Source organism: Anabas testudineus, chromosome 18 (assembly GCF_900324465.2).
Source record: "Anabas testudineus chromosome 18, fAnaTes1.2, whole genome shotgun sequence".
In the NCBI taxonomy this organism is placed as follows: domain Eukaryota; kingdom Metazoa; phylum Chordata; class Actinopteri; order Anabantiformes; family Anabantidae; genus Anabas; species Anabas testudineus.
The window spans coordinates 19037442-19062790 of record NC_046627.1 but is presented as its reverse complement, the minus strand read 5'-3'; the positions used below and the strand labels follow the sequence as shown (position 1 = coordinate 19062790).

Below are 25349 nucleotides of genomic sequence, written 5' to 3'. Positions count from 1 at the left end.
CACAAACCGATCGGTGCTGTAGTTTATTACCCGGTAAACACGTGGGAATACTATAACAGCGCCACAAGATAAACAACCACTCCGCTTCACGCACATCTCGCGAGAGAGGACGCTCCCTCTGTGCTCGCCTATTGTGAGAGTTTTCCAACTCTCGCGCGATCGCCGAAGTTTCCCACGCCTGTTGTTGTGGCGTCTGCCCTTTTCGCTCTCCCTCTCCCTCCCTCTCTCCCTCTCTCTCTGTTGATGCTACCCGCCGCCTCCCCTTTTTTCTCGGTCTTCCTCACCCACCCCCTTTCTCTCCGTCTCCCTCGTCCCTACACCTCCAGTCTGCTTCTGTTGTCTCGGCGGATTGTTGGGCTGTGGGAGAGAAAGGATATCGCGAGTATTGGAGTTTTGGTGAGAGTTTGTGGAAGATGGCGCCTGTTGTGACAGGGTGAGTCTGAGATTCGGGGGCTGGCGGTGAGGAGCGGAGTTGAACAGAAAACAAGTTATAGCCACGAAATGCCTTCATTTTAGTCCGTGTGCTGTAGCCGGGGCACACCGTGGTGTTTTCACCACCAGCCTGCTCTCAAGAAGTCCTTTCTTTGTCTCCGTGTGCTTTTCTTTGACCAGTTAACGTTACTTGCCTGAGCTGACTGTTGCTGCAGTGTTTGGTGAGCTAGCACCAGCTAAGCGATACTTCATCCTCGGTGGTCTTTTCCCAGACAACGGCGACCTCATAGCTAGCAGGCTAGCCAGCGAGCTAAACACAACCACTGAAGCATGTTTCCGAAAACAATTTTTAATGTTCGCCTGTCGTTTTTGTTACCCACCGTGGTGGTGGTGGTGGTTCACACTCGGAGCACTCGTATTGTTTCTCCACCGTACATTTGTTATTTGAAACGTGCTCACTAGTTTAGCCGGGCTGCACGTTTACGGATTGGACTCACGACTTAGCTGTCCGATAATGGACGCCAGCTAGCGATATGTGACTGAAACACGTTGCTGCTTTGTGAGCAATACAGTGTTTTTAAAATGTGGACTGCATTTGTTGACGCCGTGAGATAGTTTTCGCTTTACACGGCGTGTGTGCTGTAAATATTTAAGCGTAGCGCTACCACACAGAGAGGATAGCGTGTAGTTTACAGTCCCTTAAGTAAGGCTGGAGAGCCGGGTTAGAAAATACTGTTTACTAGCGATCTGTCGCTAAACTCTGTAAACAGACCGCTAATGAAAGTCCCATCCTAACATTGACTATACTCAGATGTGGAGTGCATCTAAGGACAAAATCCATAATAAACGTCAATGTGTGCTTAACCCTATCACCACTAGAAGATCGTGCACATAGTCTGAACCGCTGATTTTACATTTTCTGTGTCCACGTAATGACTTTGACTTTTGTTAGTCTGAAGAATTTAAAACCATCTTCCCCGATGAGTGCTAAAATCAGATAACTGGCTGCTGAAAATATTGTTTTATCTGTATCATCGTTAAATTTCTAAATTTTAAAAGAGTTAATTATCTTTAGTGCACTTTCTGTAATTGCCACTAGATAATACAGCTGAAATAAGGGTGTCAACCAAGGCTTTTAATGGGAAAATGGTCTTGTTAACATTTTCAAACGCCCCAGTTGAATTGATGGAGAATGTCAGTGATATATTTTCTTTTAAAACAGAAATGTGCTGCTTCGTAGGATCAGTGATATGACCGTGTTATTAATCTTAACACCAAGAGCTGTGGTAAAGTGAGTTAAATGACTTTTCTGCTTTGGCCAGTGATTAGAATAAAGCCTGATTAAAATTATTTGCCTTCACATTAGTCAAACACAAACAGTTTTTTTTTTTTTTTTTGCATGGTTAAGGCAGTAATCCCCACAGACAGCCCAGTGGGTGACAGACATTTGTTGGGCTTGTTGGAGGTGTGTGTGTGTGGTGCCAGGAGAAGGGGAGGTGGACTGGGGGTTGTTTGCTGTGCATGTTCATTTGGGGCTTTCCAGCAGACCTGAACTGATTTCAGTTGAGGGGGGATGGAGGGGAGGAGGCGGAGGGAGGGAGCAAGCAAGAGGGCAGGCAGGTCAGGTCTGGGTGGCTGGCCACCTGTCCAGATGATATCTCCAGATTCATGTGTGTTTGTCTGTGTGTTTTTCTGTGAGTGGGGGGTCAGTGTGCGTGAGGAAGATGGGCTGGGTGTGTGTGCTTGGGTGACAGAGGTTTAACAGAAAAAGGAGGAGGCCATAAGGGGAGTTTTTTTAGCTGGTGGCAGACCATGTTCACAGTAACGGTTGGAAGCATCAGAGAGGCTGACCACAGCCCCATGTGCCCATGTACTGTTTAAATGGTTCTGGCTATACACAGGGAGGGGCTCCATAACCACAGGCTTGTTAATGGTATTATGACTCTCTTATAATAGTATTACTGAAAAGCTGTACTTCAGTGTTCTGTCTGTGTTTTAAAAGTCGTAGCTGATACTGACTTCACCGCAACAGTCTCTAAAGTTGTAAGGTTCTGACTGTTTAGGGTTTTCTCACTGGCCATATTTTTAGTTTGTTGTTGTGTTGTTCATTTGAATAATTTATTTTGTGTGAACATTATCCTCACTGTAGTGTTTGATACTGAAAGTGCAGGATTGCAGGTGGCAGTTACTAATTAATCTGACCTTTCATAATAAACCTTTGCTTTGTCAAACCCCTGTATTTTAATGCAGAGATTGGTCCATTCAAAGTACAACTCCTGTAATTGGCAAAGACAAATATAATAAACAATTCAAAATGCAGATTAGTATCATAGTTGACCTCATGCTTCGATAGACACTAAGTACAGTTTGATAGCTACAGTTATCTTGAATTCCCATCAGTTAGTTGATTTTCATAGCTGGTTTCTTCAAACATACACTACAGCATTATACAAAGTTCATATATTGATTTCATAATGTATGTTTTTGATTCATACATCGACCGAGCATTCAGTATAAATATTCAGAACTGATAACTTGGGCTGAAACCTAGTTATTTCCTGATTTGTTGATTTCTCAATTTGTTGATGAATCATTCTGACTGTGAAATGTCAGAATACTACGACTTTTTTAAAGCTCCAGCATTTACCTACTTTTGTCACCCCAATCAACAGTCCAGAGTGAGGGATGTGCAATCTAACGATTTATTAATCTGTCCACAGTCTGTAAATTCAGTTGGATTGAGATATTGTGTCATATTATGCTGCCCTGCTCCTGTTTTCAAATTTCACAGTAACTTCAAATAGCCTTAATAACATGGATCCATGCTAAATGAAGAAATGTTCAGTAATGTTCTTAGTATTTCTTATCTGGCTGTAATCTACAGTACATTTAAGAGTTGTGAAGAAAGATCGCAGTTCTGATTATAGATCAAGATTGTAAAATGATTATTTATTTATATCCCCACGCCTATCCAACCCCTTTAGACTCATTTTACAGTTAGTGTACATGATTAAATTTGTTGATGCGTGGGGCATAGCTGGAGTCTAAATAAGCCCCGGAACATGTTTGCTGTTAATGTTAAATACTGTTTTTTTATAGCTGTAACTAGCTGTAGGTTTGCAGACTACTCCTTGGTACATATAGGCTAATACACTTAGGTGATTTCTATCATAACTTTCTATCTATATACTTTTCTGACTGACATAGCAGCTGGTATGAGATAAAACTTGAAGTTAAAGCCATTACTTTTTCGATTCTGGCTCCCAGCAAAACAATAATTTCAGTTCTTGAAATGTAGGCTGAAGTGAATGTGTGTTGCCTTCAGTTTTACTTTGTTTTGCCTGCAGCTAACAATGTGACGTGATCTCAATGTTGGCAGAAAAGTGTCAGTGCATATTCAGTTTACAGTGAAATGAGAATACAGCAGAAAATATTACAAATTTAAGGAGTTGGGATCATCAAAAATATTTTTTATTTTGCTTGAAAGGTATCTCAAAATACTACACAATTTATCAGAATAGAGGCTGATTAATTATCTGCTGATTGTATAATTAATTTCAGCTCTAGATGACACCATTTAGTTGCTGTACTTGTGTGGTTTTGGATGCCATCTCAACATGTGCAGGTGAAACCCCCTATCATTTGTCACAGTACATTAATCTCCCTCCTCCAGTATAGCATGATTTTACTCAGTACATTATAGAATTGTTGATACAAAAACACACATGGGCAAAAACATGCAGATCACCGTCCCTCAAGTAGATGAAGGGGGTAAAACTGTGTTGTTTTTATTATTTTCCCTCCCCTCTGCCACAGAAACTGTGATAGCTGAAAGAGAAGCACTGTTCACCTGGGATGATAAAAGCATGAATCACTTATTTCAACACTACTCTGCCTTTGCAGTGCCCCTGGGGTATGAGCTTCCATTTAGCTCACCCCCCTCGCCAAAAACAGGCGGGGGAACGATGGAGTCTTTCAGGCCAGAAGCCAAGCTTCTCTGTGCTGGTGTAATGATACTACTGAGCCTCTCTTTGAGACACAAACCTTGTGTTCTTCTGTTTGTTAGCATGTGCGTGTGGTTTGAGCTCTGCGGCTGTATTGATGCTGATCGAGTGAGTGTATATAGAAGGGAGACAGAGTGTACCTCGACATAAAAGTTTATCTGTGTGTGTGTGCGCGTGTGCATGTGCACGTACATCCATTCCCCAGGGTCCTCTCCTCTTCCCTGCTTCCCTTTATGAAAGGAGAGGTTCAGAGAGAGCAGCAGATGTCGAAGCACTGACCTTTATGGTGGCAAAGGCTCAGGCTAGAGTTAAAAGAAATGCCGAGCTGCCGCTCTCCCCCGCCCCTCAAAGCAGCAAACCCATGTCCTCCCACATGCACACACACGCATACACTTTTCTACCTCAGTTGCAGCACTGAGCGATAGCTTAACTATGGCGATGATACAAGTTACCTGATCAGTGTGTCACCTCAGGATCCTGCGATCTCTAAAGCTCCCTGCATCCTGGTGCTCAAAGCTGTGAAAATATTCAAAGTGTGTGGTGTGTAGCGGTTACAAGCCAGGGGGGGACTGTACAGAAGTCGCAGGCAAAGCACCAAAGCAAATGTCCCACTGCCAGACATCTTTAGGGGGATTTACTCTCATGTGTACAGTAGCCTATTGTTTTGGAAGTTCATGCATATCCATTACTTCACATGATTGAAATATCCCCTGAAGCCTGTAGTTTCACTCAGGGTTCAGAGTCAACTTGTTTGGTCGAGTGATGATGGGCCTTTAAAGCACCACACGCCCTAGTTGACTCAGTGTCTTCATGCTCCTGTTTCTCTATGGAGCCTGCTTGTATTTGTCCGTCTCAACAACCATAGGAGACACCCAAGAGGATAGAAATGCACATTTTTGCATAATTTGCCTTGGATCACTGCCAGCTTGGCACTCCTTATTCAGCCACGTGCTCAAGTGTGCATAAACCAGATATACCAATATGGTACTTTGACTTCACTCGTACATGATTCATTCGAAGTGGTTTTCTTTATGAATAATGAATTTGAGTGTGCTTTACATATAGGTGTGATATTTGTAAAGAAGGTGGCATTATCTAATTGTACAACCCTGGGGCCTAATAAGGGTTTAGAGTTGTCATACAAAAGCCACAACTGGGGAGCATTTATTTACTTGGAGTCTTGGAATACATCAGTATGAGCTCATATTTTTAAAATCCCTGGCTCTTCCAGAAATGTTGATGCTGTTTGCCTCAGAGAGGATGGGACAGAACATTCTGATGTAAATCTAAAGCCAATGTGGTTTTCAAAACAGCCCTGGCGTTATGTTTGATAAAGACCCAAGTCCTCTTGGTGTTGTTGTTGGCGTCGGCTTCGCTGCTTAGCTAAGACAGGCGAGCAGACAGGGGAAGACAGAAAGCTAATACAAGGCAAATGGGACAAGCGTACCTCTCCGCTGACTCTTGTTTTGGAGCGTCTCGCTGTCTTTCTTGCCTTCGCTCTCCCCTTCCAAGAGTATTTCCTCAGCCCCAGCATTCGCCTTTCCCTGCCCTTGTTCCTTTACTGTTTGTAGTGATTGCAGCTTTGCCAAGGGAATGGTGGTTTCTACTGTGTCAGCAGTTTTTGCTCCTGCTGTCCCTCCACATTCAGGATGTTTCATTCAGAAAACATGAACTGACTCCCCCTATCTGACTTCTGTTTGCTTCATTCAGCTTCAGTGAGCTGACTCTTACCTACTTCCTATTATGGAGCAGCTGAATTTGCGAACAAAAAAACATTAGACTGAGCACTGTTGACACCAATGTGTGTTGTTCCACTCTCCATTTTGTTCTCCTTTATGTGTAAAAACGATAGTTCCTATTTTTCTCCTCTGGGATGATAGAGGGGGGTCTGAGTTTTGAAGTTGTCTTTTAACGGGAGGCTCATGCCAGGCCTGTGATTAACTGCATAAATTTTGAATATGCTGCTCTAAGCTTTCAAGAGAATTCACCAGAGCCAGGACTGAAGAGAGAAAAGCCTTATTTGCTTATTCTATTAGCCCACATAATTGCCTTGTTATTCTCAGTCATGGTAGTGAGGGCTCTGAACCATTGTTCAAAGTGTCACGTTCTGTCTGTTCTCTGATGGCTGCTCGGCCGGTTCATCTATGCAGAGGAAGGTTACAAATGTACACAGGATCTCCAATGTTGGGAAAGCCCCTACCAATGCCACCACCCACAGCTGTAGGCAGCTGCCGCTATTACTGCATTAGATAAGAAAGCAGTGGCAAGCAATAAGCCTGCCTGTAGTAAACCTTCCTGAAAGATATGTTTTTTTTATTTGATAGTTAGTAAGGAGGGAGACAGGAATCATGGGAGAATAGAGGTGGGTATGATGTGCAGCAAAGGTCCCTAGCCTGACCAGGCACTGCAGTTACGTGGTATGTCCTGTAACCATTGGGCTACCAAGGCGGTTTGCTGAAAAGCAGTTTAAGCCTTTCTTGCAGCACCATCCTATATACTTTTATTCTTTTTTATTTCAGTGCAGGTCCAAAAGTCTTTATAAATGGTGATTTTATTTGAATTAATTGTCAATTAGCTTTGTGTAATATTATAATTATATATTTGGCTTATTTTCTACACTGCAACACCTCATCATTTCAGCTTTAGATGCGACCTTGCAGTCCGTGACACTGAGCACGTATCTCTTATGTTTGAAAACCCTGAATGCAGTATATCAGCTCATGATTCCTGCAAGCCAGCGTGCAGGGACACCACTGCTGGCATAGGCCCAGACAAGTGATGGCAGCCTTCATCCCCCTCTGAGAGAGAGCAAGATGGGAACAAGGAGTTATCAAGTGTCAGGAAAATATTCAAGGAAAATAACATAGGGAGAGACATGCTGGGATTCCAGGAAAGGCAAACTGTTATCTCCAAATGTTTCCTTGCATCGTCGGGTTGTTTAACTAAAGCAGCCGGAGAGTTTTACTGAAGAATCCGCCTGGTGGCATTCCTGTGGCTGTTGATGTCAGGAGGTTTTGGCCTTTGCTTAGAATCACAATGAAGTAAGAGACATGTGTCGTTTTGTGGAGCAGGCTATTGATTGTGGTTAAGCAAACAATGCTTTTTTTTCTTCTTGAACAGAGGGTTGTTCATGTTGTGGTCGATCACTTTGCACTTGTGGCTACAGTGTGATGTTCTCCACCGTTGCCATCATTTTGGAAGTACTGCTGAGGAATGTACGTGAGGTTTCCCATGAGCTCATGGAAGGAAACTAACTTGTTTTTTTTAATATCCTAAGAAGTCACCAGTGAGATTTCTCTATTTATCACCTTACTGGATATATTAGAATCTAACCTCAAATATTCTAACCTCAACCCCAACTCGCCTAAGTGTCTAGTAGACAAATTAACCAAGCTTTGCTGTATTATATTTTAAAACATTTAGGTTTGAATTATTTTTTTCTCTTCCTTTCAAGACAGATCAGTGTGTATGTGGTTAGGATTAAACCATGTCTTGTCATACATCTTGGCAGGGACATAGTGAACTATTTTGGAAGGATGGCATGCTCTGAAAAGGAACAACTATCAGGAACTACAACCTGATTCTCTATCACGACAACAACATTGAAACCAGACAGCAGTCTTGAGCTGACAAAGTCATCTCTGAACTGCACAAGCACACACAAGCGTGCCATGGTCTCTACATTTGGTTTGGTTTGCTGTGAAATCAAGTCACAGCATGTGGGCTAAAGGTCATCTCTCTCTCTGAGTGCTAGTACAGTATATTTTCAGCCCTTTGGGTGGTTTTGAGGCAAAGGTAGGGGAAGACAGTGGTTAGCTGATAGATATTCAAACTGCCTTTTATGTGTAACAGTTAATCAGTGCAGCTCTAGAGGAAAGTGATTAGCTAATTTAATCAGAACTGATTGTTTTTATTTTGTTATTTCTAAAGCACAAATGATAAAGATTTGATATGGTTCAGAGTTCAAGAAGTAAGAATTTACTCCTTCTGTTATGTTATTGTGATTTGAAAATGTTGGCAATGTGATGACCAATATCTGTGGATCTCATTCATAGACTGGCATTGTTTGACATGATTCTTTTGTTGATAGTTAAAGAGGTTAGTTTTGTTTGAGTCTGTTAGGATGAGAGGATCAGTCTGCTACATAATTTGGTGTGGTTTTTCTGTCTGACTTCTCATACCCAAACTGCACTTATTCGACAGATGTAGCCCCTCTTTTATATACAAGTTTCTGCTCCATCTCTTGTACGTTCCGTGTCACGTTCAGTCTCCTTCACATTTGTTTGTGTTTCTGTCATGCAAATGTTCAGCATCTGTGTTGTGTGGAAGAGCACAAAGCATGGTCCACATGATAAAAAATACTGCTATAAACAGTTTGATTTGCAACAATGAAATAAACAAGCATAATATAGTGATAGACCTGTTTAATGTCACAAAATATATTGTGTGAGCTATCTCAGCCCTATTTTATTGTTTCTGAATTTGTACACAATTATACAGTTAATTAAAATAATGGTTAGTTACAGCTGTAATGACAACTAAGGTCTTTTTTTTTTTACCTTTTTCAGTTTTAAATAATTATGAAAATTTGTTATGCTTATGTTGCTGTGTTATTTTACATTTGATAGAAGTAATAAATTATTTAGGTAAAAATAGCAGATGAATTTAAAGTGACAATGGTGGTAGTTTCATACATGGGCCGATAAAAATTCCTTGGCTACAATTTTTTATTTTTTGGTTAAATATCCTAGTGCAAAAAAATTAAAATGCTATAAATGACCTTGGTAGTGAATTCAGAGAGAAATGCTGGCACAGGTTGTTTTAGTTTTGTTTAGTCAAGGTAATTGTTCAGGAGGAATTTTAGCCTATTCTTCTTGCAGAACTGCTTTAGCTCTGTCATATTCTTTGGATGTCTCGTGTGTGCCTCTCTTAAAGTTGTCTCATAGCAGCTCTATTAGTTTGAGGTCTGGTCTCTGACATGGCCACTCCAAAATGAATTTTGTTTTTTGAAGCCATTCTGTTGTGGACTTGCTGACATGTTTTGGGTCATTGTCCTGTAGCATCACCCAACTAATACAGAGGTATAGCTGATGTAAAGCCATTTTGACATTATGCTGAAGATTTACTTTGATACACTTGGGAATTACTCTTCCCCTCAATCACTGCAAGCTGGCCAGGCCCTGATGCAGCTAAGCACACCCAAATCATGATGTTTCCTCCACTATACTTTACAATGATGACATGCAGTGATGTTTTTTACCCCAGATGTAGTGCTGTGTGTTCTTTCCACATAGGTCAATCTTAGTTCTATCTGTACACAAAACATTTTGTCAATAATTTTGTAGAGTGTCAGTGTGCTTATTGCTAAACTTCAGGCATTTTCAGCAACATCCTTATTAGTAAGCAGCTTACTTCGTGGTGTCCTGCCAGCTTTATGTAAGTCATCAATTCTTGGATCACAGATCCTCTGAAACCTCCTGTTGTCAATGTCGACATGGCTCACATAAGCACATTTTTCTTTTGGGGAGCTAACTCAAAAAGTTTGAGTGTTTTTTTTGTCAGTCGAAGTGGCTGACCACACCCGCAAAATAATTTTATTTTAGGTATGCTAATGCCTAATTATCTTTTTAGCTAATTGGAGTTAGCTCATTATTTACATACCTTTTGCACTTGCACTTATGGTTCTCAATAAAGACGTAAGATCAGAATTTTCTTTGTGTTATTATTTTGGGCACATTATAATTTGTTAATACTCTTGACTTCAGAAGATCAGGCCACATTTTATGACAAATTATTGCTAAAAACACAAAATTTCCTATACTTTTTCTTGTCACTATAAATGAGAATGAAACTTACAAAGGAGGCAACAGGGTTAACAGAGTTAGTAAGAGGGTTTTTCCCAGTTTTTTGGGCTGGTCTACTTTCACTGTGCCATGTCATGCTCGTGCTGGTCTCCTCCTCTGTTGTTAGTGGCTAAACTGTACTTGAGACAAGAGACGTCTCTTCAGCTTCTACCTGAATATGTGGGTTGGAAGTTAGTTTCGTATGTGTGTTTCTGTTTGTACTTTTAGATACAGTACAAACCTCAGCGTTAAAGGCACAGATGTGTTAAGTTACTGCTATTACAAATTGACCCTTTTCTGCTGTGGCTGCTTCACACTAAGGGCTTTCCACTCACAACTTATAGATTTAAAGACTTATTTCTGTATGTTTTGACATTTTTGCAATATTGAAACATACAACATGTGCCAGATATTCATTAAAATGTCCCAACAATGGCTAATCTGGTTCAAATTCAGCTTTTTCCAACATTTGTCAACTGCTGTAGGGCTGTACAGAGGCTTAAACGGGTTGGAGATTTGTTACATAGTGATTGACATCTTGGCATCTGAACTTAACTTTACCATTACACTATGAACTTCAAACTTGAAACATAGATGGTTGACACTGTGGTCAATGCTGTGTTTTTGTTGCACTATCTGCACATATGTTGAAAAGGTTGAGTTTGGTTGTCACAGCAACCAGTGTGGTTATCATCTCCTTTACCAGAACCACTACCTGCTCCCCCATTACAGGCTGTTCTGCAGAGAAGTGTTGCTGCAGTCAGTCTCGATTCCTCACAATCCTTCCCCCTGGCTTCCCTCTCATTCTAGCAGTGAGTCATCAGCTCAGCAGAGAGTGAGAAGGGGGAGCGGGAAAGGGTAGTTCACTCAGGGTTCAAGGCTCCCTCGCCTTGTCCCCCCAATCTTCTCTTTCTTGACAGTTTCCCCCGAGCACATGACCTGTCTCAACCCCAAACCCCTGCCATTCTATGTGGGTCTTTGGCTGCAGTCACACTTGTCACTTCACTGCAGCTTTTTAATCATGAATGTCTAATTTTGTGAAGTGACATAGCTCTGTGTCTTTGCACTTGCCCTGAATTTTTGTCCTGTGTCTCTTGTGGCTGTATTTACTAGAAGCGGCTCACATAACTTTACCTTGTTATTTCATATTTTGACATTAACATTAGTGAACAGAACTATTTTGTTTTTAGTTAGTTGACTTATTAAAATAAATGATATGGATAATATCAGGATTGTAGTTGGGATGGATGTGTCCTCTCATCTTGTTGTAAGTGGACCTATTGTTAGTCTGGTCCTTTGTTTAGTGTTACATTCAGGAGCAGTATACAGTGTAGGTCACCCTTGTTTCAAAAATGCCAACATCATCTTGTCTGAGATGCATTCAGGGACTGTACAGGGTGTGGATCATCCGTATCAGCAGTTTGTAATCCAAAGATCTGTCCAGGACTTTTATTTGCAAACAGCATTCATCTTTTTATTAAGTACTGCATTGGACTGCAAACCTTAAAGATGATGCTGCAGTTGTAGGAGAATAAAGATAAAGTTAAACTTTCACACACGCAAACCAGACTGTTGAGCTTTTTTGTCTATTTATTACTTTTTGCAAAGAGGATACGTCACTGTGTTTCTAACCTGCCTGAGGTGAGACAGTTCAGTGCTGCTCAGCTTTTAACTGTTTCCTCTATCATCTATCTGCTTGAACAAAGCACAACAAGCCCACTCATGAATTTTAGCCTGATAATGCTCCTCTACCTTTTTATCTTTATGAGTTTTATTTTTTCCATTCAGGACTCAGAGCTTGAGCTCTATCAGGGGTGGGTGAAGTAATTTAACCCTGTGTTCAGCAATACTTTGTTCTCCATTGAATTGTGAAATTGAAGCCAATCAGTTTAGGGATGTCGTCTTTGTAGATTCACCACAACTGGACACAAGTGTCTCATGAGGGGACATCTGAGGTCTCAATGAGGCCAGGTGGTAGGCAGCATAGAGAAAACAGAGTCAGACCTGTGGGATTCACTTCATTAAAGATAGAACAAGGATCAGAGCAGTGTGTGTTTGTGTGCATGTGAGTCCATTTAGGCTACACAGCACAAACTGGAAATTTCATTACTTTGTGTGCAGGACATATTATATGTGCAGAAGTAATGGTGTATGTACTTGCTCAGTGCGTTCCAGACTGCGAGCCAGATTACACTTGTTAATGTGTACAGTTGGTGTGCAAGCGAGTGTACGTCTAGATGTCTTATTGATTTTATGCCAGGCAGAGACAAGTTTTAAAAAGTCTGTCCAGAAAGCTCCATATGGAGCATTGATGTTGGAGAGTGCGGTCGAGAGAGGGAGAGATGGAGGGAAGGAAAATGAAGGGAAGGAGGGATGGAGAGAGAGACAGAGCGAGGAGGCCTTTTCTTTGGCTTTTCTGCCTCTGTCATTAAGCTCTCCCATGTCAAAGACAGATGGAGCTGGTGCCCTGTGTGTATGTGCATGTATGTGTGCAGGCTCTTGTAAGTGCAGACTGATGTGACCCACCCAAACTCTACACACACTCTCTCACTCACACATACACGCATATTATTGAGCCCTGCCCTCGATTCTGCCCCCAGAGGGGCATCTCAGGGCAGCTACCAGACCTCTGCCATCTGCAGTCAGTCTGCCTTGAGGGATGGACAGCTCATCAGCAGTCAGTTTACTTAGTCAGCTGACTGGCCTCTGTTTGTGCTTGTATCTGCTCATACAAAATGAAACTTTTACTTCTTTTAAAATTTATGATTCTGATCACATCATTTTCCCTCTTTTGTTTAATTTTTCCTTTCTGTCATTCCAACTTTATACGCAGGCAACCAGAGTGGGTGAATGTGAAGGAAATGCAGAAAGCAGATTTTGTGGAAAAAAATCCTACTATAATGTGACATTTGCCTCTTTTTTTGTACAGTGGTTTGCTACGGCAACCTCATAACAGAAACTGCAGTGTTTTAATTTATGTAGTTTCTAAATGCCAGTATTTATACTGAGGTTGAAGACACCAATAACAATACAATAGATCAGCAAAGTATTACCACTGCTCTGAACTCTAGAACTAAATCAGAAATACTTAATTGCACATCACACATGACTTAATTTGGGTTGAAATTAGTGGATTTTCTTGTGGATAGTATCTAGTGCATGAGGATTTTGCCCTCACTACTCCTGTGTGGTAACTGCGATTCCTGGCATGCACAGTGGCACATGCCGGGGCAGCGGTGCCAAGCACAGAGTGAGCCTCCAACTCAACCCACGTCCCTTTGTTGTCTTTCTCTCAGTCTAGGAGACTTTCTGTCCCCTCCTCTTCCCCTATTTACGTCTTTTTCATTGTCCTTCTGGCCTCCACCTCCTCTTTGAAACACTTGACTTAGGATACAAGTTTAGTGCCCAAACTTGGCCGCCTTCACTGTGTGACTGTTTTTTCTCAGTGATTAAATATGTGCCTGAAAGATGTGCGTAATACCCATGCTGCAGGCCACACACAGCATGGCACAGTGCTGCTGAGGAAGTGAGTGTGTAAGGAAAAGGCAGATGTTTATGCTCAGTGTGTGTTATAACTACATAGCAGGGTGTGACATCAGTATGCAGGTATTTTTCAATAGGCTGCCAGGGTTAATGTAGCCAACGGGCTTGGATTTCCAAATTTCGCTAACTTGGCCTAAAGTCCCGTCCATACAAACATATTCACTTACTTGGTAAGACATGTTATTTCCACTTTTTTTTCTGTCCAGTCTTGAAAGTTTTAGAGGACGTCATACACAGGTGACTATAACAAGGAGAACAGTGTCTCAGTCTGTTCTTGCATATCATGCAGATTTTTGGCAGGGTTTTACTAAGTAAGTCTTGGCTTGACATTTTTTGTGCCTTCTCAGAAGTCTGTAATAATCCTTTTAATGAGTTAGCCTGGCAACAATGGCTCATAATTTAGCTTTGTTTATTGTGTTTGGGAATACCAACTTTTGACAGATGTCTGTTTATGGTTGTACAGTAGGTTGCTGTCAACATCAATGCGTCATGCACCTGACTGAAATAATGCACCACTGTCATTGGACTTTGTTCATGAGAAGTTGGGCTGCAGCTAATGTTAATTTGACTTTATCTGCCAATTATTTTTTAATTTAATCAGTTCTTTGTTTGATTTTAGAAATTCATTTTCTGGCAATCACTGATCAGCTACATTTACCCCTGACACTAACAGTCGATACTTGATATTACGACAGCTTTTCACCTCGACAATTGTTGCGCTTTAATATTGCAAGATCTCGTCACACCCCTATTTAATACTATCGAAAACAGGTCTCCAAACTACAACCATAGAAAGAATATCTAGGAATATAACAGTCATAATAGAATTGCAAAAAGTGAAGGCATCGACAGCCACATGGCATCTATTTATAAAACTGTTGTCGATTCTGCTTTTGTTCTCTTTTCCATGTCAGTTTTTCCACTGTAGAGCAGCTTAAAAAAGGGGGAACAAAGTTAGTAGGGACGGAAGGTACTAAAAAAAAATATCAGAAATGTTTCTACACAGACAGTGTGCTTCCTGATTCCTAGACTTACTGCTTATGTTTATATTGAATTTAATCATGGTTTATCTGTATTAGCTTGGTGTTAGAACCAGTTACAATACAGATGTAGACAAATTGCTCAACAGATGTTTAAAAAAGACTCTATGACCACATTGTTTTCAGCTGTGTTTGCAGCAGGGTTCATATATTTTGTGTCACTGCGTCAGCCCAATGACTCCAGAGGCCAGTGGAAGCTGTGAGGGAGCGTGGTGTAGATAATGAGGTGTACAGCCACTCTGAGGAGTTGTGATATCTGCTATCAGCCCTCAGGCAGGGAAACCAGACACTTTTTTTTTTGTAGATCTAATCCCTTATCCCGTTCCTGCTCTTCGCCTGACACCACTGTTTGTATTCGCTGTCCTGGAGCACTTCTGTATGAGTCTGTGTAGGAAAAATGTGTACGTGTAAATGCAAATCCACCTACACAGTCAAATATGCGGTCTCATATTCACACACGGTTTGTGTCATGCTGGGTGTTAATTAGGTGCAGACCAGTACTTGGTGATCTGAGATTATCGTGATTATATTTTTTGCATATTGTAAAAGAACATGTGCTTTGCATAGTATTTGTGGTGAAGAGTTGATGAGGATGAAGTGGTGTGTGTTATTCATTTAAGTTGAAATGATTTAAACATTAAGTTAAGTTAAACATTATTTTAAGTCTAGTAAAGTTTTAATTTTTAACGTTAACAGAGAATGTGAAATGCAACTATTATCTTTTTGGCTTTATAATCTGTTTCAGACCACATCAACATGAATGCTGGTGTGTGGACAGACTGCCTGCCCGTTGACCCCCGAGGTCAACCCCTAACCCTTGACCTTGAGCATATGAATGATGGCGTCTGGTGTCTGAGTGTTGTGTTTCAGTTCCCTGGGAATCACTGGTTTCTCAAAAGATAGAAGTGTTTGTGTGTTCATCTATGGTTGTCTGTCTAAAATCTAGACACAACATGAAAGGCCTCAGCCAAAATATAAAGTGTGAATGTATATTGTCCAGTATTAGAACTGATGTTTGAATTATGCTCTTTTGCAAGTGATCTAATGTTGAAGAGCTTTTGTAATAATTGTTTCTGAATTTCTATCTTTCAGTAGATTCCAAGCTTTTACACTGCAGTTACTTTGTCACGAGCTGTACGTAGATTATCATCTAACTTTGACCAGCATTTCCTTTGATTGCTCACATATTTTGTAATGTAGTACAAAGAGCCTATATATATTTCACAAGCCACATCTGCTATATGTTCTCAGTTTGGATAGGAGCTTCAGCTTAAACATTATGTGGGGCAGAATCTTTTACCACCCAATTTTGCCAAATCATTTTAGTTTATTTCTAACTTCCACTTAGTACACGTCAGCACACGTTGCAGTCATTGCAGTAGCTTTAGTGCCTTTTTATCTACTTTTGCTCTGATAATGGCAACATGTTCTGCAGTTGCTATGCTGAAGTTGTTGGTGTTTTCTCCCCTCATATGAATTGAAGCACAGTATGTTACTGTGCTTCAATTCATATGAGGGGAGAAATAATTTCCTGTCCTGTGCCTGTTAGTTCCCATGACGAGGAGTGGTTTGTGTAATGTTTTGTGTAGTGCCTATAGGGAGATGAGTTGAGGGATTTATGTGCCTCCGTCAGGATGTTGTGGTGCTGACACACAGTGGTTCTATACCGTTCTCCTATTTTCAACCATGTGTTTAAAGAAGTAAATTAAAACATGCCCTGGAATTAGTCACTGCAATTAGCAATTAGTGTGCTGCTTTGTGTTTGTCCCTTAAACATTTAGCAGATTGTAGGAAAGCTGCATAGTTTCCTTTTAGTCATACATGGCTCAATAATGAACAATATGTTCAACTATTGTTGCAGTACTCAATCAAGGTAAATCCTGTGCTCTACCACAGTTTCTACTATTTCCTTTTTCTTTTCAAGCTGTTTCTAAACATGATTGTTAAGCATCATCAATGATCCTACATTGAAATTGGTGATTGAACTTCAAATCTTCAGAAGATTACTTCCCAACGATGATACTGTCATAGTTTTTGCAATCTTTTTATATAAACCACATAGTGGAAAAGTTTGGGAGGCACAGACCCTTAACTTCTCTCCAGCTTCAGTTTGATTTATTAGAGATGTATCTACTACATGTCTGAGCAGCAGAGCAAAGAGCATACGTGTGTTTGTGCACTCCTGCATTAGTGTCTTTTCAGGCTGGCACACAGTGCACAGGGCATGTCAGGGTGTGTATTTTGGTCTCCTTCAAGCCTTCAGGTGCTGATGTGTGTTTTTTCCACAACACTGTTTGGACTGTCAGTCACAGCTGTCAAACACGTCATCGTGTGAACGGCAGGCTGGGTCGACACTCTTTCAATCAACCCCCTGTTGCTTCGCATGTGTTGATGTGTCCTACGCGTATGTATGTTAGCATGTGGAGGTGGGTGGTCGACCTCATATTTCGTACTACCTTTCAAAGAATGATGACAGAGCCCTCCATGCCACAGGTTCTTTTTGTTCCATCGCCAATGTTGCAGACAGTGTTTAACTTGAATGAACGTCTAAGAGGTACCTCATCATTGATAAGTACAGCTGGAAACCATATTTAGTTTTCACTAGCATTTATCCCTGGAGCAAGGATTGGCCAAGGGGATAAAAAAAAATTGGATGACCACTGTAGTAGCGATTTAACTTCCTGATACAGTTTTACAGTGAAGTGCACTGTGGCCATTTTCCACCTACTCTTCTCTACAGATTGTGTATGCAAATTACTTGTTTAATCTGATTGAATGTTGAAAAACAGATTCTGTTTAATTTCATCTATTATAATCAAAAGTTTGAAAACATTTGAGAAATTAGAACCATCACATTATGGAGATAATAAAAAAAATAGACCAAATAAAGATAGGTCTAAAATTAAAGTGTTAAAAAGACAATTCTCATTAATCCAGATAAACTGAAGCTAAAATTATTCTTACCCCATTTCACTGTAAGAACCTCCCCTCTGATTTCTGGACTGGATATGTGCATTTTACTGTCAGCCAACTGTGATCCAGATTTGACTTTTATTTGTCAAGTAACGTTCACTATGACTCCAGTGTTTGTGGTTTGCATGTGTATTCTTTGAAACCGGCCTTAGGGGAGGTTTGGTGTGGAGTTTCACTCTGCATCTTCACATATCTGTCATTGGTTAGAGGTGTTGGGTTTTAATAAGCTACCTCAGAAGTATGGTCTGTCACCCTCTGGCTGAGTGTGTGTTCAGTGTCAGTATGATGTCAGTGGACATCTCTGTGGGTTCCCCACAGCAACCAAAATGGAATAATTTCTATGTTGTCATTTACATAAGTAAAATTAATTATCTAAACAAATATTAAAAGACATTTATCAAATGTTTGGAGTTTCTACATGTAGCAGTCTTTCTTCTGTCTTAACATTTAAATGCTCTCAGATGCCCAGGAACATTACAACCATTTTGATTTTCTCTCTTAATATTGTTGTTGGCAGGATGGAGAAGCTTTTTATCAATTTTCCCATGACTCCCAGGCTTCAGTTTTGATCCAGACAGCACTGAGAACAGTTCAGTTGGTGATTGTAGTCCTCACTGTTATAGAGACGCTGACTGCCTACTCTCACAAAGTTGCATCAGAATGGAAGCATGAGGCTCTAAACCTTTACACTCTGTAAGATGTTCCCTTTGCTGTCTCTGAGTAATGTGTGCAGTCAGGCAGACAAACAGCAGATATGACAAGCGTCACTTTCCAGGCTCCTTTTTTTGGGGGGGGCGGGGTCTAAAACATTAAGACTCTAAGACTTGAACAGAACATGAACAGAACCAAAATGTTAAATACAACCAATTCACAACACTAGTTGTAAAATTCACCCTAAGATGCGTTTGTTTTGAGGCTTTGATTATGAGTGCTTGTACTAAGACAGTCATGATGATTGCTGTTGTATAGTACCTCTCACTGATGCTTCTTGTGTGGGGAAGAGCACTTGTACTTGCAGCCATGTTTCTTGATTTTTTTTTTTGTGTGTGTGTGTGTGTGTGTGTGTGTGTGTGTGTGTGTGTTCAAATGAGAGATGAAGTTGGTATGCCCATTATGCCATCACAGACTGAAAGCAGACTGCTTCACTGTCCTGCTGTTGCACGTCAATGCAATTCAGGGGAAATTACTAAAAATATTAAAACACTCATACACTTGCTTCTTGTAATAACATACTGTGCAATGCCATTTGATATTCTGAATACCTTTCTGTGCCTTAAACACTTCTTATTTATTTTCTGAGATTTTATTGTAGAAATTTTAATACATGCAACACATTTTAACACATACCCTACCTTATCTACATGATGGGAGTTACCTCTATTTTCACTCTAGCTGCTGAAAGCATTTGCTCAATGCATTAACTTTTAGTTCAAGAAGTCAACAGTTACTGCAGCTGCTAAAATGCATCTATGCTCAGAGCAGGGGGTTTCACTCATACAGTTAACTTGGCTGATTTTATTAAAGCATGTTTAATTAATGCACAGCTTGTCCTGACATTAGCACAGATGCAGCAAAGTTGCTCTCTGCTGTTTGACACCCAGTTCCTGGTCTGCACTAACAAGCAGCTGCTTCTGCTGAAGTTAAGTGTTAACATAGGCGTCAGATGGTATCACCTGCTTAAACAACTGCAAGAAAACAACTTTCTGCTGCAATGTTCATCTACACGACTCCACAGTTGGCACAGAGAGTTTTATTAAATGTTGTTCGTGAATCTGCTGTGCAGACATTATGGGATCCACAAAAGCATGTAGCTCCATCTCATTTAACAATAATACGCACACTGTTGTGCAGCCAGGTACTACATTATTATACAGTACAGTTACTGACAGATACACAGTGCATCCTAAACTGCATTATTGGTTAATATATATTTTAATTGACGTATTTATTAGCAGCAATTAATTGATTATTGATTAATTGTCGACATCCATACCTGCTACATTTTAGCCGCAAACTGAGATGTTTTATTAGAACAGCAGACCAAAACCAAAAAATTTCAGCTATCACTAATTTCTTAAAACCTGGAAGTGTTTGGCATTTTTGGCTGTTGCAGGTATGAGTTCTTTTGGTTGATTATGTAATTAATTACCTTTAATTAACTGTTGGAGCCGTTTTTTGGAGATTTGAATAATCTGGTGTCTGGTTTTATAGCTTATGCCACTGCACCAGCTTTCTCAGTTTGCCTCAGTATGCACTTTGAAAACATCTTGGTATTGGGTTGACTTAACAAACTCTGTACTACAGTTTAAGGCCTAAATAGAAGTATTATATGTTGGATGGACTACAGAAATGCGACTGGCACTATGTGTGCCAATGGTGACATCATTCTCATCTCCCAGTGAAAGCACAGAGTCAGGACATCCTCTTCCACTACTCACATGTAAATGGATTGTTTATCCCATTGCATATCAGTTCGCTGCGCTTGGGACACTTGCCCATTAGTGACCGTGCCAGGGTAAGCTACTAGCAAGTTGGCTTAGAAGTTTAATGAGCCTATCAGGTTCCTAATACAACATTTCCGAAGTAAAAAAGCCCCATTATAGACTCAGTAAACAGAAATGATAAGAGAAATTGATATCTTGAAAGCAGACAGACTCAACAAAGTTATGGATTAGTAAAGAATGAAATGGTTGTGTGTGTGTTGACATTTGCTATAAATTAAATGCTTTACTCTTTTATTTTTTATTTTTTGGAGGCAGTCATACTGACAAAGAAATATTCAGCACTAAAACTGAATTGCTTTATGTTCAGGGCCATATGTTTAGTCCTGAAGCTAAAAAAAAAAGTTTCCCTTTTTGATTTCTCACTACTGTTTGAACGCAGTGTCTCTCACATTCATTGTATCCTGCGGAATCAGTGATAGTAAGCAGGAGATGAGGAGGAGGAAGGAAGGAGGGAAGGGAGAGTGGTCAAATTGAGAGCAAGTCAGACAAAACTCCATTTCCACAGTTGACCCCTGACCTGCACTGAGACTGTCTGCCTGTATTTAATGCTGCAGCACACATCATAGGCCATCGACTGCAATGGAAAAGATGAGATAAATGTTTTTGTGTGGGCACATATTGAGTAGCTACTTGTGTTGCACGTTTGGAGAGGTGCAGCCCTAATAACTTTACCAAAAGGAATTTTAAATTAAGAAGCAAAGTTTCACTTACTGGTAGGAAAAATAGGAAATATGAATGAATAAATTAAACATGCAATACAACGTAAGGGGGATTATACAGCACTTCGAAAAAATGCACATCCTAAACTGCTGATCGAGATAACATTAGCGCAGGCTTTAAAATTCATACTGAATGCAACTTGACAATTAAAATGACTCAGACACAACATATGATTGAACTAATTTCAGACAAAACTCTGAACTTGAACTTTCATGAACTTTGCCATGATGGTAGAGCCTACCTGAAAAACTGCAGATGCAACCATCAGCACGCCTTTCTTTTGCCTTTGCAACTCTACGTTTTGTGGTTTCCTGTGCTTGGTCGTCTTTTCTTGTTTGTGTTTTGAGTGAGTGTGTTAAAGTGAGTCCGTGGACGGTGGTTTTTCACAGAACTTGCAAACCCAACTATTTAACACTTATAACCGCCTACATCTGTGTTTTTACACATCACTACTTCAGGGTAGAGCTGGTCTGGATGGCCACAAAACTTTCATATGACCTCTTAAGAAAAAAAGAAAACAGAGATGGTAGAGATTAGGGACACAGATTTTGATGTATGTGATTAACGAGTATCCGCACAAAACCTCTCCCTGCTTCACTGTCCTTTTCTTTTTCTGCATTCACCTCAATCGTTGTACTTAATTTCTGTGTGGGTCCTATTCTCCCTCTGTCCACAGCACACCATCCACTCCTTCTTGCCTTGTCTTTATTCCCACCCTACACTTTCCCTGCAGTATCCCATCTCTCATCTCTCACTGTTCACAGTGGAGGGGGTAAGGTTATGAGGAGGCAGAAGAAGGAGAAGAGAGCCGTCTGGAATCCATTAGCCAGTTGAGGCATCAGTGTTTCACTGTGGGAACCTTATTGATTGCCCTCCTTTATAATTATTCCACCTCCACTCCCTCTTTCTGGCTCTTAAACCAATCATGTTTCCAGTTTCTCTCGCGTTCTTCTGCCCTTTGCCTCTTTTTCTTGCTTTTTTGCTATTTTCATCCCATAGTTTGGTTTTGCAAGCTACTTTTTTTTTTCATTTCAAACAGCACCTGCGTGCCAAAATCCCTTACCAACATGTTTATTGATGACATGTAAGCTGTATTGACACACTTACCAGCACGCAAGGATACCACATCTTACACAAGGAGACAGTCTGACTCATGCTTTGTGTCCCTCTTGAAGGCACATGCACACAGTCCCTTTATACTGTCATCTCCACCTGCTGCATACTGTATATTGTATGTAGTTCCCCTGTATGCCATCTGTGCGTCGTAAACTGAGTGTTAACAAAGGATGTTGCTGCATAAAATTCACTATTTGATATGTAATGTGGTTTTGGGTTCAGTTTTGGATTTTTTATAAGTTTGATTTCCATATCAAGAAGAATATAGTCATTAAGTAATCTAAGAGAAAGCAAGAAAAACTGCAGTAGTATTATAACTGCAAAGTTAAGTTCACTGAAGGAACAGGATAGTGGTGCTGTTTATATGTGTTGTACGGCCATATAACCTGTTTGATAGGACTTTAGGGGAATTTTATAGGAATATATAATTTATAGGAGCTTTTCTAGCTTTTCAAATGTGAAGATCTGATGTTTTTTTGACACACATTATAAAAAAAAAACTTAATTAACTTTAAAACGTTTAAAACTCAGTGTTCTGAATTTTGTAACAATCCAAAAGACAATAAAAAAAAATTATTAGTTTTCAGCGATCAGCAGTTTTGCTGCTCTTAGTGTGCACGGTCATCTAAACAGGGATGCTTTAAGTGATATTTTTAATCCATGTATGAACCACAACTTGTTGGTCTTTAATAATGAAAACATCTCATCAGTCAGAAAAATAATCAGCATTAAGTGTGTAATAGCAAGCAGCTTTTTTTAATTTGGAAAGATGTAAGTGCAGCAACTTTGAAACATGGAAGAATACCTCCTTTTGGTAGGAACACAATGAAATTAATGCGTAAATTACTGCCCAACCTAGCTAAATGTGAAAATAAAAGACAATATGTTAACCTAAAACTGAAGATAGTGAAACATATAGGTACATTTCTTTAACCTGATAATAGTTCATGTCTGTGTTTCTGAAGGTGACGCCTACTTTCCATTCAATCAATTTTGCAGATCTACATCATTTGGGCAACTCATTTTTTCCTACTCTATGGATGATGCTAGCTGTAGGCTAACCTGGCGTGCAGAAGTTGATGCACTGCCAAATATTTTTAGGTTGAACTCCCTCTTTTAAATGTAGCCTCTGCACGTGCCAGCATGTACTGTAGACAGACTGATTTGACTGCATGAAAGTAATAACACTGTAATTATTCAGTTCATAGGTTATACTGAGTTACTCAGTGGTTCGTGACAGACTTGTTTCCGTAGAAAAACGACAACCTGTAGACAGAAAGATGCAAAAAGTTGCTGATGATTTTACTGCTCACTTTTTTTTTTTTTTTATCTAGTCAATTTTCTTGTAGCTGCTCTTTAGCTCCTGTCAGTAGCTCAGACTCAGGCATTTGGAGTTATTGTTAGCATAGATTTTTTTATTTATTTAAAATTTCTATCGAATTAGCTATGCTCATAAATGAAACAATAAAGTTAAGCGGTTTAAAAAGAGAGAGAATAGGAGAAGGAAATGTTTGTTTATTCAAATAAGTGATTTGCAGTGATTTTCTTTCTTTTTATTCTTTCTTTCATAAGTATTGTCAGCTCCTTAAATGAGATACAATGCTAAAGGTCCATTTTTTCCCCCCATAATGGCTATTGAAAGTATTTCTTGTTATCTTCCATGGGTATTTTGTATGAATAAACAATTAGTAGTTTCAAATCGGTATCACAGTTCAACAGAACTAAATTTTCCAACTGCAGCTGCAGTTTTTCACATTATAGTGCAGCAGATCCTATACGATCAGACATGCATAAACCCCTGCCCCCATAGGCTTCATGTGAAATCTGCATAGAAAGGTAGTGAGACTGGATGAAGAAACAGGTTGGACATGTGTTGGTGTCTATCACTACTAATGAATGTCAATCAAAATGTCACTGGGAAATTTCCTGAGCAGTAGCAGAGTTTAAAGGAAAGACCACAATACCCCTCAGCACAGTGAATAGGGCGAATGAAAGGTGAAGCTAAAGCTGTAAAGAGGTTCGGCGGAGTGACTAATATTGGGGGGAAAAAACGACTTCTCATGCTCTAAAGTGCAATAGTTTAGCCTTAGTGTTTTATTTATTTGTGTGCTTACATCTACGCAGATTGAGTTTCTCTATCATTAATGAGGAAAATGTTCAAAGAGTACAAATCGGGCCATATTACTTGTAACATGTTGTATACGTCAGTGCTTTACCACCAAAAAAAGAAGTTGACCGGAAAATAGTCATCCGCAGATGTGACATGTTGCAAGTTTAAGGCCTTTTCTGCACTTGTGGAGTCAGCAGTGGTTTTCTTGCTACATAAAATTGGTGACTAAGATTTCTCAGGTGTGACTCAATTAGAGTTTGATTGTTAATCAGTCAATCAATAATGATGCATCGTCTATTTTAGGACAGAATATTTACAGCAATTTAAGGTATATGACGCTGTCAGAGTAATATTTGAAGTTATTATCATAAAGATGTGAAGAACAACATTAAGAAGTGAGTCGACAAAACATCTTGAAAATATCTTATCTCTGGAAAACTGAAATGAGCATACATGCTCGTACTTCTTAAAGGTTTTAAACTGTGCCTGGGACCTTGAAGCAGTCCTGCACCCTACAGCGTTGCAACACTGTGACTGTCAAACAGATTTAAATACTTAGCGGAAAGTTGAACTGCATTTCCTGTGTGTCAAGTGTGGTAGAGGTTCATCATGGACATGATGCAAACTGATTTGGAGTACAGCAAAATTGTTACTTTCTGAAATGCCTCAGAAACCGGAGAGAAACATCGTTGACCTTTACTAATATTTTACTAAATGAACATAATTTATTACTCACCCTGATATGTATGATTTACACTGCCCACTGTTCATTTGTGAAGTTGCGGGATGTGATGAAATAAGTGCAGCGCTTCTTATCTTTTCGAGTGCTGAAACATCTTCTGTGTTATATCTCAGCAGTATCAAGTTCTCAAAATGCTGTGCGTTACCTCAGACCTAGTTAAATTTACCCTTACACTTTGCTGTTATGCTCCACTAGAGTTGAATGTAATTAATTTCTAACAGTTCAAAGTAGGATACTGTTATCTGTCTATCTTATACATTTTTATTAGAGTTGTACGCTTAATGAATTTATTTAGTATCATATAGTTGAATAGTGATGTCTG

The 25349-nt window shown here is 39.9% G+C and overlaps 1 protein-coding gene across 1 annotated transcript in view; it reads left to right on the top strand.

Moving 5' to 3' along the window:
- Positions 1-226: 226 nt before the first annotated feature.
- rbpjb (recombination signal binding protein for immunoglobulin kappa J region b) overlaps positions 227-25349 on the top strand; it is a 42187-nt gene continuing 17064 nt past the window's right edge. Inside the window, exon 1 of the mRNA XM_026353033.1 lies at positions 227-433. Coding sequence (XP_026208818.1) covers positions 414-433 — 20 coding nt within the window. The 5' untranslated portion in view covers positions 227-413. The remainder of the gene's footprint in view (positions 434-25349) is intronic.